Source organism: Girardinichthys multiradiatus, chromosome 8 (genome assembly GCF_021462225.1).
Source record: "Girardinichthys multiradiatus isolate DD_20200921_A chromosome 8, DD_fGirMul_XY1, whole genome shotgun sequence".
Lineage (NCBI taxonomy): Eukaryota > Metazoa > Chordata > Actinopteri > Cyprinodontiformes > Goodeidae > Girardinichthys > Girardinichthys multiradiatus.
Window position 1 is genome coordinate 11,713,739 of NC_061801.1, and position 16,750 is coordinate 11,730,488.

At 38.9% G+C, this 16,750-nt stretch overlaps 1 protein-coding gene and 1 pseudogene across 1 annotated transcript in view; one reads left to right on the forward strand and one right to left on the reverse strand.

Annotated features, from left to right (window-relative positions):
* Window positions 1-670: 670 nt before the first annotated feature.
* On the reverse strand, window positions 671-8,901 carry LOC124872845 (annotated as a pseudogene).
* A 5,829-nt stretch (window positions 8,902-14,730) lies between these two features.
* The window catches only part of LOC124872806 (interleukin-31 receptor subunit alpha), a 29,222-nt gene continuing 27,202 nt past the window's right edge, over window positions 14,731-16,750 (forward strand). Inside the window, exons 1-5 of the mRNA XM_047373162.1 lie at window positions 14,731-14,895; window positions 14,996-15,049; window positions 15,460-15,516; window positions 15,611-15,722; window positions 15,817-15,971. Of these exons, the coding sequence (XP_047229118.1) occupies window positions 14,814-14,895; window positions 14,996-15,049; window positions 15,460-15,516; window positions 15,611-15,722; window positions 15,817-15,971 (460 nt within the window). The 5' untranslated portion in view covers window positions 14,731-14,813. The remainder of the gene's footprint in view (window positions 14,896-14,995; window positions 15,050-15,459; window positions 15,517-15,610; window positions 15,723-15,816; window positions 15,972-16,750) is intronic.

Genomic DNA, 16,750 nt, shown 5'->3' on the forward strand with positions numbered 1-16,750 from the left:
TTAATGTCACCTGAAAATCATTCTGCCTGCCTCCATGCCATCCCTTAATAACAATACAAAGCAAACTACTAACCTGTCATTTAAAGTAATGTTGGAATAATCTGTTCTAAATATATTAAAAAAAAAATGTTTAACAGTCTGTTTTTCCTTGGAGCCCTGCCATGTTGTTCAATATTAGTCACCACCATTAACAAATGAGAAGGCTTTTAGTTATAGTAAAGTTCATTGGTTCTTTTGAGAATTTTATTCTTAAAGCTCAGATTCTTTAAAGCTGTACAACTTTTTCAGTCTGATAAACATCATTTGTTTCCTGGCATTCTCTGAAATCTTCTGTTTTTGCTACGACACCCTTTTGCTCGGACTGTTTTTCAAATGATATTCCTTAAAGCTCTCACCTACTAAAACAAGGAACTATCTCTACAAATAACGGTGAATTCGGAAGGTTCACAGATAGATTAAATGAGCCATTTTTCTATTTCTAAAGAATATTGAACTGTTTCTTATATGTTTCCATTTGCAGTGGCAACAGCATGAAGACTAGAAGTTGTAGAATTTATATTAAAAACCAAAAATTAGAAATGGTTTATCTTAGTTGTAATCATACACAGGACATTGTTCACAATATGATGGTTGTGTTAGACTCATAATTCAATGCAACTAGTTTACTCATCTGCTCTTTGTGTCTGTGGTTTGAGAAACATTTTATGATTACTGTGAATATACAATACTCACAAAAGGTTAGGAACAGGATGGACCTACAATACACCATAGCCTTTACAGGTGAACCTAATGTGATCTTCTCTAAACTTCAGAATGCACATTTCCAACTGTTCAATATTTCAGTACTTTTTGCACAACTTGCTGTTTTCTAACAAGGAGCTTAATGACAAAATTCACAACAGGTGTTTGATCATGAATCGACCAGGACATTCCTGGCTCAATAATAACTGGTATTTAAACAGCCCTCCTCATCATGGTGTTCACAGTTTGACATCATGGGACCAAGACAAAATCAAACAATTGATCAACAGTACCTCAACATTGTGAGGCTTTTAACAGGATATTCTCAGACTAAAGTGGTCACTTAGCTTAGAGTGTCACAGAGTGTCTTCAGCAGGTTGCAACAGATGCAGAGAGATTGGAGGAGTCACAGAAAGGCATAGTAGACGTCCTTTGGCCACATCCCACACTGATGACCACTTCATTGTGAACAGTGCCCTGCGGAAGCAGATGATGGATGCTACTCAAATCTAGACACATTTAAGGGAAATTAGAGGCACCCAAGTATCACATGACATGTTATAGAGACGTTGATATTGGGATATACCAACTGTAGTTGGCTTTTCTTTTAATAAATTGTTTGATATAGGGAAATCACCATTGCATGCTTCTACATAAATGTCCTATTTTATGACATATTATCATTATAGCATGAACTTTTTACATTTTCCATAAACTTCACCCAAAAGCCAAATGGCCCGCACTTTTTCTTTATAAAGTGTACATAAATAATAATTGACCTCTCCTTTCTAGCTCTATGAGGTAAAAAGCTGCACATAATGCTGCTAAATCTAATGTCAGAAAGAAGTAACCCATCTCCACAGATTATATCTGTAGAGTAATCAGAGAAAGTGACTACTGTGAAGCTCAAGTAAAACACCTTCAGTGACATGGTCACTTTCTTTGTTGACATAATAATAAACCATGAAACCAGGCTTTTTAAATGCAAAACAATAATTTTATTGGCATAAGTGGAAGCAGGGCCATGAATCAGTCTCTGCGGTGGACCCTAGATAGTCTTGGGCCGGCTCTGAGGGGCAGTCGGGGATTAAGCAAAGAAATGCACCGAGCCTTTTGGAGTTTCTGTGGACAACAAACAAAGAGAGAACACAAGGTTAGAGGGAGATAAAGCTATAAAAACATAGACACAACCAGAGCAATAAAAGTGTGTTAAAGTGCTTTAGGTGTTCATGTATGAAATGTGTCACAGTGAGTCCAGCACCTTTTAGCTGTGAGACAACTCTGCTAACTCCCAATTCACTGTGCAGCCAGCATTTAGAGTCATTTTATGTAATCAGACACAAAATGGTTTTAAACTGGATGAAAAATCATGACATTTCAGCCTGAAGATGGGAAAGGCTTTGTAACTCTGTAAATGTTGCTCATTAACCTTGAGAACAATTTTCTCTACATATGTAGAGTTTGTGTGCGTAAAAAAATGGAAAATGTTCGAGGGGTGTGAATACTTCTGCAAGGCACTGTAATTAAATGAGTTGATCTAAACTTCACAAAATACCCTGAGAGCCAGTAATGTGATCCAGACTGACTCACTATGATCACGTTTCATATTTTCATCACATGAACACATGCTGGGAAGTAGAGAAATCAGTCTTACAGGCCATGCTGCTGCTTTCTGTGTTCTTTTGTCTTATCCTCTTCCTCTTCTTGCCCTAAAAATGAAATATATCAGATTCTCAGACACCCGTGGACAGAAACTAATTGCACCCTCAGTGTTTTATTAGCATTTGTTTGCTGAAGAGTCCATGTTTGAACAGAGTGCACATACATAGTTATCAGTGTTGGACCACTCAGGATGTTGCTGCTCATGGAGCTGTTTTTCCACTCTGGCCTGGTCATAATATTTGGCCTTTTGCTCCTCTGACAAAGACTTCCACTGTGGAAAGGCGACAGACCCTGTTAGTATTTACACTGATAACTGCACAGCAACAGGCCAGCTGAGGCAACATCCTCAACTAGGAATATAAAACCTTTGGCTTCTTGAAAATTTCAGATTGTTTTTGCTGCATTTGATTTACTGTCATACTCTGTTCATGTATGATTAAATCAAAGTTCTTTACTTTTTGCTACAGAAGATTTTTTTTAATCATTTCTGAAGTTGATTTCCTGGACTGAGTTTATTTTTAGAACTTTGACTTGACAAAACCACAGTCAATATGTGGTTCTTGATCGATCTGATTTGATGCTGATTTCCAGTGCAAGATCAATCTGACTCACCTTTTCTCCCACAATGCTATTCACAGCTACACTGTGGTTCATGTTCAGCTCAGCCACCACCTTTGGTCTTTGCTCCTTGAGGAAAAGCATGAAGGCATTTGGTGGCTTTTTTACATATGCTCGTCCACCATCTTGTTTGTCCTCACACTTTCTCTCACTGCTGAGACACAACAGAACAAAAATCCCTCTCAGAGATCGTTGAAAGAGCCTGAACATCCCCACAGAAACCCCATCCACTGAAACAAACATATGAGAAGAAAATACTTTAAATGAATCTATAAAAATATTACTTTGAGTTACAGCTGTTCAGCAGAGGAGGTGGAGGAACAGCTCCATACAAGACTTCTCCATTCCTGCACAGACACACAGTAACATGACTGTGTGAACACACAAACAAAAGCTCAACAGGTTTAGTGTTTTGTTGATCATGATGTGTGTTTTACTTACAGAAGTCCAAGTGGTTGCAGGATAACATTTGTAGGGAGTTGGACTATGGGTAAACTGTTCAGGATCTGAAGGTAAAAACACACAAAACAGATGTGTTACAAGCAGCTGTGGTGGAACTGACCCACCAGGTAACAGGATACCCGCAACCCCCCGATTAGAAAACCAGGAAAGACCCAGGTTCAGTGTCAATTGTTGCTACTGAGACTGGTTTGTCTGTTATATTATCAGAAAAACATAATCTTACTGGATATTCAGAAACATTTCAAAACATTTTTACCTGTTCGCTGTTTGGTGCAGATTGAAATGATAGAAAACTATTTTGATTTTGATTTAGAAATATCCACTTATTCAGAATAAATTTCTGGTAATTAACTCAGAATACTTTACTCCTAAAGACGTTTGCTAATAACGCTCACATTTCTTCATTAATCTAGGTAAGATAAAACTTCAACGTTGAACACTGATTAGTATATTTAGTGATGGAAGACATCTGTCCTCACCTGTCTCACCTGTCCCTGCCTGTGAGCGCCACCTGCTGGCTGGTGTAAAATGTTGCCATATCTTCCACTCTGACTATCTGCACTGTGAGAGCGGATCATGGACTGTGGCTTGGCAGGGAGAACAAGAGGAGGAGGAGCACGAGGTGTAAATGTTGGAGGCAGAGGCCAGAACATGTAATCTTGAACTCCATCCTGACTGACTGCAATGTTAGTGTTAATGTTGAACTGTGGTGGAGCAGGCATGGCAGGAGGAGGATGAGGTGATAAAGGAGGAGGAGAGACCACCTTCTTCCCAAGAAATTCATCCGTGATGGTCCAGTCAGTGGAGACCATGCTGCCAAACTTTACCCTCTTCTCTGGTGGAAGGCATTCAGCATCTTCTATGAGCTCCTTGTTGGAGGCAGTGCTCCTTAAAATTTGGTCGTTCACTGAATTCATCCTGATGTCTGAATTTCCATGAGTTACTCTGAGCTGAGGTGGAGCAAGGATCACAGGAGGCAGAGGAGGAGCAGAAGAAGCTTGAGGTGTAAATGTTGGAGGTGGAGGTCTGAACATGTGACCATGATCTCCTCCCAGACTGAATATAATATTTTTGTTACAGTTGGACCCTGATGGAGCAGGGATGACAGGAGGATGAGGAGGAGGAGCTGGGATATAAGGAGCAGGATGAGGTGTAAATGGTGGAGGAGGAGGCCAGAACATGTGACCATGATCTCCACCCAGACTGAATACAATGTTGTTGTTACAGTTGGACCCTGATGGAGCAGGGATGACAGGAGGACGAGGAGGAGGAGCTGGGATATAAGGAGCAGGATGAGGTGTAAATGTTGGAGGTGGAGGTCTGAACATGTGACCATGATCTCCTCCCAGACTGAATATAATATTTTTGTTACAGTTGGACCCTGATGGAGCAGGGATGACAGGAGGACGAGGAGGAGGAGCTGGGATATAAGGAGCAGGATGAGGTGTAAATGTTGGAGGTGGAGGCCAGAACATGTGACCGTGATCTCCACCCAGATTGAATACAATGTTGTTGTTACAGTTGGACCCTGGTGGAGCAGGGATGACAGGATGACGAGGAAGAGCAGCACGAGGTGTAAATGTTGGTGGCGGAGGCCAGAACATGTAATCTTGATCTCCACTCTGACTGACCACAATGTTAGTATTGATACTGAACTCTGGTGGAGCAGAGATAACATTTGGAGGAGAAGGACAAGGAGGAAGTGCTGGAGATGGTGGAGGAAGGGGGCTGACCTTCTCCCTAAAACGGTCTTGTATATTGTCCCAATCAGTGGGGACCATGTTTTCAAACTTTATCTCCTCTCCCATGATCCAGTGAAAGTCTTCCATGAGCTCCTTCATGGAGTCAAAGTTCTCTGAATGTTCCTCGTTCCCTGAACTCATCCTGATGTCTGAATTTTCATTACAGCTTGTGAACTGTGGTGGATCAGAGACAATAAGAGGAGGAGAGGGGCTGATCTTCTCCCCAAGAAGGTCTTCTACAATGTCCCAGTCAGTGGGGACCAAATTCTCTAACAATTCTTCCTTCTCTGTTAGGATCCATGCAAATTCTTCCATGGGATCCTTATCGGAGACAGAGCTCTCTGAATCTTTATCATTCCCTGAACTCATCCAGATGTCTGATTTTTCATAACATGCTGTGATCTGTGGTGGAGCAGGAATGACAGGAGGAAGAGGAGGCCTTGGTAATTTAGGAGGAGAGGGGCTGATCTTCTCCCTAAGAAGGTTTTCTACAATGTCCCAGTCAATGGGGACAATGTTTTCAAACTTCACCCCCTTCTCTGCCAGGATAAGGTCAAATTCTTCTATGAGCTCCTTGTTGGAGACGGAGCTCCTTGAATCTTGGTAGTTCACTGAACTCATCCTGACATCAAGATTTCTGTGACAAATGAAGAAATTAAGCTGCTATTTAACTTACTCCTTAAATTGCTGACAAAATCTAAGTTACACATGTAATTGTTTTAAAATATTCAAAAACTAGTTAAATCCCACCATTAAACCACTATTCAAATTCAAATATGTGAGGAACGCTTAAGGTGAAACATGATTTATTCTTCTTAAAACGTTCCACATTTTGTCTCTCATCACAACCACAGACTTCAGTCTGTTTAACGTGGATTTTCTGTGCTAAACCATCATGAAGTTACTTCCCCTAACCCCCAGAAATACAAGAAATGAAAAGAGAATCTCGGCTGATATTAATCTGCGGTGCAGGCCCGTGCACAGAGCACGTTAGTCTCCATTTTCACAGCAGAAAGCATGGGATGCCTTCTCAACAAATGCAGGGCTGTCCAGTTTTCAAAAAATTTCAAAAAAAGGAATATACAGGTCCTTCTCAAAATATTAGCATATTGTGATAAAGTTCATTATTTTCCATAATGTAATGATGAAAATTTAACATTCATATATTTTAGATTCATTGCACACTAACTGAAATATTTCAGGTCTTTTATTGTCTTAATACGGATGATTGTGGCATACAGCTCATGAAAACCCAAAATTCCTATCTCACAGAATTAGCATATTTCATCCGACCAATAAAAGAAAAGTGTTTTTAATACAAAAAACATCAACCTTCAAATAATCATGTACAGTTATTCACTCAATACTTGGTCAGGAATCCTTTGGCAGAAATGACTGCTTCAATGCGGCGTGGCATGGAGGCAATCAGCCTGTGGCACTGCTGAGGTCTTATGGAGGCCCAGGATGCTTCGATAGCGGCCTTTAGCTCATCCAGAGTGTTGGGTCTTGAGTCTCTCAACGTTCTCTTCACAATATCCCACAGATTCTCTATGGAGTTCAGGTCAGGAGAGTTGGCAGGCCAATTGAGCACAGTGATACCATGGTCAGTAAACCATTTACCAGTGGTTTTGGCACTGTGAGCAGGTGCCAGGTCGTGCTGAAAAATGAAATCTTCATCTCCATAAAGCTTTTCAGCAGATGGAAGCATGAAGTGCTCCAAAATCTCCTGATAGCTAGCTGCATTGACCCTGCCCTTGATAAAACACAGTGGACCAACACCAGCAGCTGACACGGCACCCCAGACCATCACTGACTGTGGGTACTTGACACTGGACTTCTGGCATTTTGGCATTTCCTTCTCCCCAGTCTTCCTCCAGACTCTGGCACCTTGATTTCTGAATGACATGCAGAATTTGCTTTCATCCAAAAAAAGTACTTTGGACCACTGAGCAACAGTCCAGTGCTGCTTCTCTGTAGCCCAGGTCAGGCGCTTCTGCCGCTGTTTCTGGTTCAAAAGTGGCTTGACCTGGGGAATGCAGCACCTGTAGCCCATTTCCTGCACACGCCTGTGCACGGTGGCTCTGGATGTTTCTACTCCAGACTCAGTCCACTGCTTCCGCAGGTCCCCCAAGGTCTGGAATCGGCCCTTCTCCACAATCTTCCTCAGGGTCCGGTCACCTCTTCTCGTTGTGCAGCGTTTTCTGCCACACTTTTTCCTTCCCACAGACTTCCCACTGAGGTGCCTTGATACAGCACTCTGGGAACAGCCTATTCGTTCAGAAATTTCTTTCTGTGTCTTACCCTCTTGCTTGAGGGTGTCAATAGTGGCCTTCTGGACAGCAGTCCGGTCGGCAGTCTTACCCATGATTGGGGTTTTGAGTGATGAACCAGGCTGGGAGTTTTAAAGGCCTCAGGAATCTTTTGCAGGTGTTTAGAGTTAACTCGTTGATTCAGATGATTAGGTTCATAGCTCGTTTAGAGACCCTTTTAATGATATGCTAATTTTGTGAGATAGGAATTTTGGGTTTTCATGAGCTGTATGCCAAAATCATCCGTATTAAGATAATAAAAGACCTGAAATATTTCAGTTAGTGTGCAATAAATCTAAAATATATGAATGTAAAATTTTCATCATGACATTATGGAAAATAATGAACTTTATCACAATATGCTAATATTTTGAGAAGGACCTGTACAGACTCCAGATGTGCAAAGCTGCTAGAGACATACCTCAAAGATCTGCAACTGTAAATGCAGCAAAAATGTGGTTCACAAAGCACTGACCTAGGAAGGTGACTCAAATACTGACCACACTTTTGACATTTTAATTTTAATTTAAAAGCCTTTAAACCAGAGTCATTCTGCATAATATCTGTGTTTGATCGTGGACATTTTACTTCTGCAGGATCTGTGAGAAAACTGCATTTAGCTGAAGTCTTAGCATAGATTTATTTAACTTGACTGATAAGGTTAACATTAGGGAATTTATTTTCTGTAACATTAGAGTCTGTTGTTGATCAAATTAAATGAACTCTTCACTTTACTGTTGTTATATTGATCTAAGTGAGTTATTTAGATGTTACAGAGTCCTGAAAGCAGCTGTAAATACTGACCTGATGTGTTCAGAAATGGTTCAGTAAAATATTCTTTAGGTTTGCTTTTCTGCTGATTTCTTCAAACTGTGAGGCTAAAAAGCTGTTCGCTGGATGAAGGTTTGTAGAAAAATGGCCGAGAGAAAGTATCTCAGATATTCTACACTGTTGTGATCCAGATTCCATAGATTGCTTCTCTTATGATGTCAGCTTACCTAATGCACTATGGTGCCACTGTATGTTCCTACACAAACATTTTGTTTAGTTTTGATATTTTTACTAAAAATCCTTATAACTAATTAAAGAAGCAAGCTGTGCAACTCTTTGGAGCTTATAATCAACCTCAGCATGGTCAGATGAACTTCCTCAGGGGCCTCATATGTTCGTGGGGCCCCATGCCGACCCCTACAGAACATCTTAGAGACATTATTTCTCCACAGACCAGCTGATAAACTGAAGCAGAAATGATCAGAGGCATTTTCTCAATCCTTTATCTACTTCTTCAATCAAATATGAAGCTTTGGAGAATAATGACAATGTGTTTTCAGTGCTGTCACTTTATCATATTTAATGTGCAATATTACTTTATCTACATCCCCGTGCAAAAGTCTCAACCCACTCCTCATAATTTTATTGTCTTGCTCAGTATTTCTTCAGGTTTCCTTGTGAAGCCATCCAACAGACAACTCAGCATGTTTACAGAACAGCTGTTTTATGAAAAGACTGCTAGTTAATCATCAAAAAAATTGTTTAGGGCACGGCGCTGATGGTGTAGGGGCGAAAGCGTGCGACCATGTGCAGAAGCTATAGTCCTCGAAGCAGCTGTCCCGGGTTTGAGTCCTGGACCTGGTGACATTTGCTGAATGTCTCCCCTTCTCTCTACCCCTCTTTCCTGTCTGCCTACTGTTAAAGAAAAATACAAAATAAAGGCCACTAGTGCTGAAAACATATATTTAAAAAAAATAAATTATTTAACGAGTCACTGTAAAAGTCTTGAGGGCACAAAAAGTGAAAAATATTCATAAAAGCCTTGTGCTTGCCTTCCTGGGACACATCTCTGTTTATCCTCTGTTAACCCAGTAGTTATAAATGCACATTTTAAAAGGTAGATAGCTCTGAAATAATTATAAAACCAACACTCAATGTTTTACTGTCCTGATGATCTTTCTCACCTCTAGGTGGTGCACTTCAAAATATAATGAAGGCTAGTTTGATCTGTTTTGCATTCAAGGTGATTGGTGTCCACTTTTGGGATGAAGGTTAAAGAGAGTCTTAAACACAGAGAAAATACAGACCAAAGTTTATTTCATGCAGACATTGAAACACAGTTCTTCAGTTTTAGTTCAGCAGTTTCTTTAAACACCAAGACCAGTCAGAGCGAGCTAAACATTTTATGCACATATCCATTACCAGTGGAAGAATGGTTGCCCACTCTTCTTTGAGGAATTTTTAAAATGCAGCCACATTTAATGGTTTCCCAAAAAGGCCTGTTTAAGATCAGGCTACAGCTTCAAAACCAGTTTTAAGTCTGGACTTTTTAACTTTCATTTTGTTTTTTTTGAGCCATCTAGATGTGGGCTTGCTGGTGTGTTTGGATCTAACCCAATGGCCTTTGAGCTTAGGGTCATAAACTGATGGATGGATATTCCCCTTCAGGACTCTCAGGTGGAGAGCTGGAATAATGGCCAGTCTTCCTCATCCTGAAGTAGCATCGCAGCCCCAGATCACCACACTACCTCCACTGTGTTTGGCTGTCAGTAAGATGTTCTTTTCCTGAACCCCAGGTATAAAGGCAGGCACACATTGCAATAAGATTCACTTTTGTGTTGTCTGTTCACCAAATATTTTCCCAAAAGTCTTCATCAAGGTTTTTTGTGGAAATGTGAGATGGACATTGTGTTCCTTTTGTTTAGCAGTGGTTTTTTACCTTGGAACAGTCGCATGGATGCCGTTTTTGGCCCAGTAACTTACTTAATGTTGAATTCTGAACACCAAGCTTGGCTTAGGCAAGCAAGCTCCGTAGTGCCTTAGAAAATGTTCTGGTTTTTTTTGTGACCTCCTGGATAAGTTGTCAGTGTTATTTTGAAGTTATCCCTTCATTACACCGGTAATCAGGCACAGGCGTGGCTGGTTAAATTGAAACAAAAAATGTGGTTGATGACAGTTAATACACAGTTTAACTTGATTTAGTTTTTCACATTGGGCTAGTTTGGTTTTGATAGTTTTTGTTTTATGTTATAAAAACAATTTTCAGCTGAAAACTACATTTTGCTTTTACTCAGGTTAGTTTTGTCTGATACAGATTTTTCCATGATCTGAAACATTTAGGGGCAACAAGTATAGCCCTGTATATATAAGATCTCAAAATATATATATATATTTTTTCATTTCTCCTGACTGATACCTTTTAACAATGAAATCCTTCCAATGCTTTGGCAACTCTCAGCAGACCGTGGCTTCTGGTCATAGCCACATCCCTAGTTATGAGAGGGTGTGCACACTTTTTTAATTCTAAAAGATTTTAGGTTGATTTGTAAATAGGTCGTACATATGTCATATGTCACATTAAAGGTGGGAAAAGGAAATCATTTATCTCGGCATAATTGTTTACCTCACAAAAACCTGCCATGTTAACCGGAGTTTGTGGTCTTCTTATATCATATTTGGTAACAATTTATGTGGTTTAATCATTCAAAAACATTTTGAATATTAAGTACTGATATTGTTCTTTGGGTATGTTTCACCTAAAACCTTCAACAAATAGAATATTCAATCTGAAGGCCTTTTTGTTGTCAAAAACACAGAACTGCTGGAAATTATTCAGGTGCCTTTTAAAACATACCTATTCATGAATCATGCACAAATGCCAACTGTGGAGATGACCTAGTTTGGACTCTCTGATGGTACCCCTTAAAGTTAAACTACAACAGTAGTGTAATCAGATCAAAGCAAAACAGAGAGAGAGAGAGAGGAACCCATGTCACATTTCAACTCAGGTTTGTCAAATGACTTACAGCACATGGCTGATCTGAAGTATGATAAGAGCTAAGGATGGGGAAATTTACATTTCAGAAAAACATGAGTAGGCAGACACTTGCTCATTTAGCGGAAATCAGCTTCCTGTCAAGGAGATCTTTGACTATTTACGCATTTTAATGATGAATTTTAATTTAATGTGGATTATCTCTGAAAATGCCAAAAATCAGTTTTGTTCATAGTTTTGTCAGATTGTTTTTCCCGTAGATGGGAAAATACTGTAGTAAAGTGTGGAGATTAAGATGATAATAAACAGCTATAATGACGTTTTCCATACCAACTGGCTGAAGTTGGCGAGGTGTGAAGTGAACTTCCTGTGCGTTTTCAGCTCACTACAGAAAGAGGAACATGCAACTAATAGTACATGAAACAGTCTTGGTGCTTCGCCTTCTTAAAAAGAACGAATGAAGACATGCTGCTTATGTACTTTCATGTTTTTACAAATGCTGCTGTCACCGCTAAGTAAACATTCCTGCTTATAATCTGCAAGCAGGTGTCTCTAAAAAGGTGTTTTTTACTTAAAGCATCCATAAAGAGAAAGACTAAGTGTTTCAGAGAAATACACTTTGAACTCAACATACTTGTGGGGCAGCTGTAAGATTAGTTGTGTTGGGTTTTGACTACAGATGTGTTTTCAGGAAAACTACAAGACTAGATGGGACTTACAGTAGTGGAGGTGCTGCAGTTTGAGAATGTGTTGCTGCCTCATGAACCTGGCAGTCAGAATGATATACATGGCAGGACTGTAAGGTAAAGTGTTATGTGGCAGAAAATCTGCTTGGATAGACAGAAAACACTTCTCTTATTCTGATGTAAAATGTGTTGCCTTTCTTTCTGTCTGAATTGAAAATGTTTCTCATATTTCAAATGATAATGTCAGAAAGGAGACTGCAAGACCCCCCCCCCCCCACACACAAACCTCAAGACACCTTCCTTTGGCATTTGAGCAGGAAAATGACTCAAAAGGCAATTTAGACTCTGGAGGACGGCAAGCACACAGTTTAAGTGAGACAGGAGGGCACAAAAAAAGAGATTCAAGCCAGGTTCACCCTTATAGGCTGCAGACAGAAGCTTCATAAGAGAACCTTGAAACCTTGAAAAGAACATCTTTGGTGATGAGCTTGACTTGGCAGTCTGTGTTCAGACTCTCCTGACCAAAGAGGATATGTGATTAAAAAAAATCAGGGTCAGACATTTTCAGGGAAAATGCTGAAGAGTCTTGGCTGTGAGAAGTTCCACATCTGGGTTCTTATGAGGGGCTTTGAATTAAGAAGTGGAACAATGTGGGAGGTTTAAAAGAAAAGCTTGGTTTTATTTACCTCAAAATGCCAGTCAGTCAGTCATTTTCTACCGCTTATCCATAGTGGGTCGTGGGGAAGCTGGTGCCTATCTCCAGCAGTCTCAAAATGCCAAAGAAGTAAAAATAAAAATTGCGGCCCTTTAAACAGGTCAAAATAACACAGCACCTTCAAGCAGCCGCTCAGGTCCAAGCTAACTGCAAAGAAATTCACCTAAAATATAAGAAACGGGGGCATAAATACTGGCTGATCAGAGCATTTCTGATAGTTCCTTAAAAGTAGTGTTAGCATCATGAATCTGAGAATATTATTTAATATTAATATTTTATCAAATAATATGTCGGTCTGTTAAGGGTTGTCCTGTGAATACCAGCCCAGTAAGGCGATGGTATTAGGACAAACTAGAAAGGTGTGAGACGAGCTCTGACATTATTGAAGAGCATAAACTCTGCACACACATGGAATGAATTCACACAATTTCTTAAAATACAAGAATTTATTAACAAAATAAGTCAACTCAAAGTCAAACATATTTCAATTAACAAACCCTTTAATAAAACAATCCAACTAAACTACCAAACAGAATTAAAGAATGAGGAAGACTAATGGACTATGTACAATATAAACAAGTTGATTAAAGATGATTGAGAACCATGACCAAAAGAGTGATGCAACATTACAATACAATGTTTATGTTTGAGAACTGTTCTAAAGCTTGACCTTATCTGATATTTTTTATCCAATTAAAAGGGTTGTACAAACATTAAGAGAGTTCCTGGAAAGAACTGTGGACAAGAAAAATTTCTTCTCCTTCGATTGAGATTGATAACAGAGGTGATTTTGCAAACATAAAAGCTCCTTCAGTTACTACTTTTATGTCATGTTATGCAATTAATTCAATGACATTTGAAAATGTCAGAAGGAACGCTAACTGTTTGAGTCAGATGTCGCACACAATGCGTCTGACTTTGGACAAATTTAAATACCTGATTATTACTATGATGAGATCAAATCTCTCTAGAGGTTTCACTGCACAGTATTCTGATAGGAAGAATATTGGTTAGACTTTCAATTTTATTATTTGGACCTTGATATAAGCAATATAATATGTGAGTAAGAGCAGATATAGTTATTTAAAGTCAACATTTTTACGGTCGCTTAACACACATTGTTGAAGTTAAAAGAGTGTCCAGTCAATAAAGGTTTAGATTGTTGGTTTAAAATAAAATAAAAAACTGTTAATTTGTGGTCTCTGTTAAAATTAATGCATCACCTAACCTTTAACAAGCAAAACTGACACATAACAGATAAACGTTTTGACTGACTCTATACATTTACTGCATTTTTTGGCCGTGTGCAGGAGATGGCTGCTCTACATCTTTTTCGAGGAATTCCAGAGTTCAACACTTTTGCAAGAGTGCTGTCTTTGCAAAAAATTGCATTTTTCCTCTGCTGTTGTTTTCTAAAACCAACAGGTTTCTTTTCAAGGCGCACAAAGGTTGTCCAGTGAGTTAGACTGAAAGACACACTTAGTGGTTTCAGCAGAAAATTTGTTTTGCACTTGATTCTTTGAAAGCAAAACAGCAGTGAAGAGCTCCTGAAATCACCAGGCAGAAAGTCATTTGGGTTCTCATGTTGAATCAAAGTAAGCCTTTCAATAACATCACACAAAGACATTACTGAAAAGCTGTCTATGTTTATTTGCTTTGTGATTGTATTGTAATTGTATGTACAGCGCTTTGAGTGTCTCATTGCTGAAAAGTGCTATATAAATAAACTTACCTTATCTTACCTTACAGCATTTAAAACACATTCAGTCATTTGAACTGAAACTTTACATGTTAGGACCTTCCTGCAGATAACATTTATACAGTGCAAAAGGAACAAGGTTTTCATGTTGAGCAGCTCTATTTTTGGACAGAGGTTGAAAAAACGTTTAGTTATTCTGAGAGCTACTGTCTTTTGTCAGTCTCTGAGCTGTTCTTACTGTGTCATAATTTGTCCCCGCCCCTCCTCGCCGTGCGTAAAACTCCCCAAAATATTTCCTCCTTGTTCAGTCGCAACAAAGCAGCAGGCTTGTGCACCACGCTTGTGAATGGCACCGAGCTGTGGGTGTAAGATTTCCCAAAACCTACTGTCGTGGTTTCAGTCTCTCAAGCAACATGTTGGGCCGTAGAGTGCAGAACGTTTATTCAGACCCAAAATATTATTTATTGGGAGGCTATTTGCACATTCTCATTTTTGGTAAGGCATCTTTATCATAATTTGTTCTTCTCTTTCTCTATAATATGGTTTCTAGATGTGAAATTATCACATTGTAATTATGTTCTTATTTATTTTCAAGGTTTGATGCTTGTACTCTATATTCCAATCTTCTCACATGTTCAAGTTTCTGCAGGTAGGACTGGGTTTCTTTGTTTTGGACTCCAGCTTATTCATGCTCTTGTTGCTTTTTCTGATAAATAACCTGCAGTTTTTCTGTAAATCAGAAATCTGTTATACATGTATTTCAGGAACTACTACCTTACTAACAAGGTTAGTTGTGTATCATTGGTAAATGCTTTTTAGGTGTGCCATTTGGAAATCTGACAAAGACATAACCATAAACATCTAGTAAATCAGTTATGATACAGAAATAGAGAAATCCAGGTTTTTCTAATAGAATTTGCTGACTATTATTTCTTGACTCAGGCTTTTAAGTGTAACAGGACTAAAATGTGTGTTTAATCAGTGTGTGGGAAGTCTTGTACCAATGATACACAGCATTTACCTCATTGATGTGCTTTCATAAACAATATTTTGTTCCAGTAAAATGCAAGTCAAAGAACATTTCAGGCAAATACCAACACTGTGGGATTCATTCAGGTAATCACATCTTCATCTGAGTCTTTCTGTGTTTAATCATTAGCCAGTGCAATGAGATCAGAGATTGGAACATCAACTGTTTCTGCTTTTACAGATGGAGTCCATAATCTAGACTGTTTTGGTAAATACATGCATGATAACAAATGTACCTGGGAACCTGGAAAACGTGGATCAAATAAATCCTACACACTCATCTTACAACAACCGTACGATATTTACTTTCCCTTATTTATATGTTGTTCAACTAATTTTTACTTAAAAAATTTTAATGTCACTTTTTTCACATTTTCGTCCTTGCAGAGACAAACCCCATTGTTATGTTTCTTACAACATTGAAGGATTCAATAAAAAGATAAGAATATTTTCTCATCACAACTTGACAGTGGAGGTTTTTGAAATCTCGGAGACGACAAATTGCACAAAGGCAGTTTTCAAGGGTTCACCAAAGAGCCTGGGTATGTCCAAAAATGTATCTACATTTGATTTATCCTATATATATCTATATAGATCTATATAGATGGATCTATACAGATATATATATATATAAATATATACACATACAATTGTATCTCAAACGGTAATAGATGTAAAAGGAGTATCTATTTTGGCATGATAAATATTATTTATACCTTTCTTAATAACAAGTGGAAGATTTCTTTTTGACAAATCCACAATCAACCCTTCTTAATCAACAGTTTTTTTTGTCATGTTTTCACTGTTATTGTTGACAGTTTATCTTTAGTGATGAGCTTCAAAGTCTTTAAGGTTTAACAGCCTCTTTGTCATCACCCTAATGTCTAGCTCCCTCCACATATTCTCTATCAGGTTCAAGACAGGGCTCTTGCTGGGCCACTCCAAAACATAGATATTACGTCCAGTCAGAAGAAACATCTTGGTCAAACTAAAGGAATACTTTAAGCCTTAACCTGCCAGATGTATGAGTAAATCTGGTTTAGTTCATCCTTGGGTACAATTTTCAGATGGCTGAAGGTCCCGTGTCCATCTGTTCAAACATTAACGCAGGTATAAACACTGTAGGAATGTCCAGTCATCATACAGTTAAGGAAGGAGTCCACGGTGAAGCGAGTCCTGTATTAATATGAACTGAAATTAAGAAGCCATTACTTCAACAGCAACAGAAAAAAACAGATTATATCTTGATGCTGTAATCTGGCTGTAATCTGCTCACACGTAATCTGCCCTTTGTTTTGGAGACACATTCTGTGGTCTGATG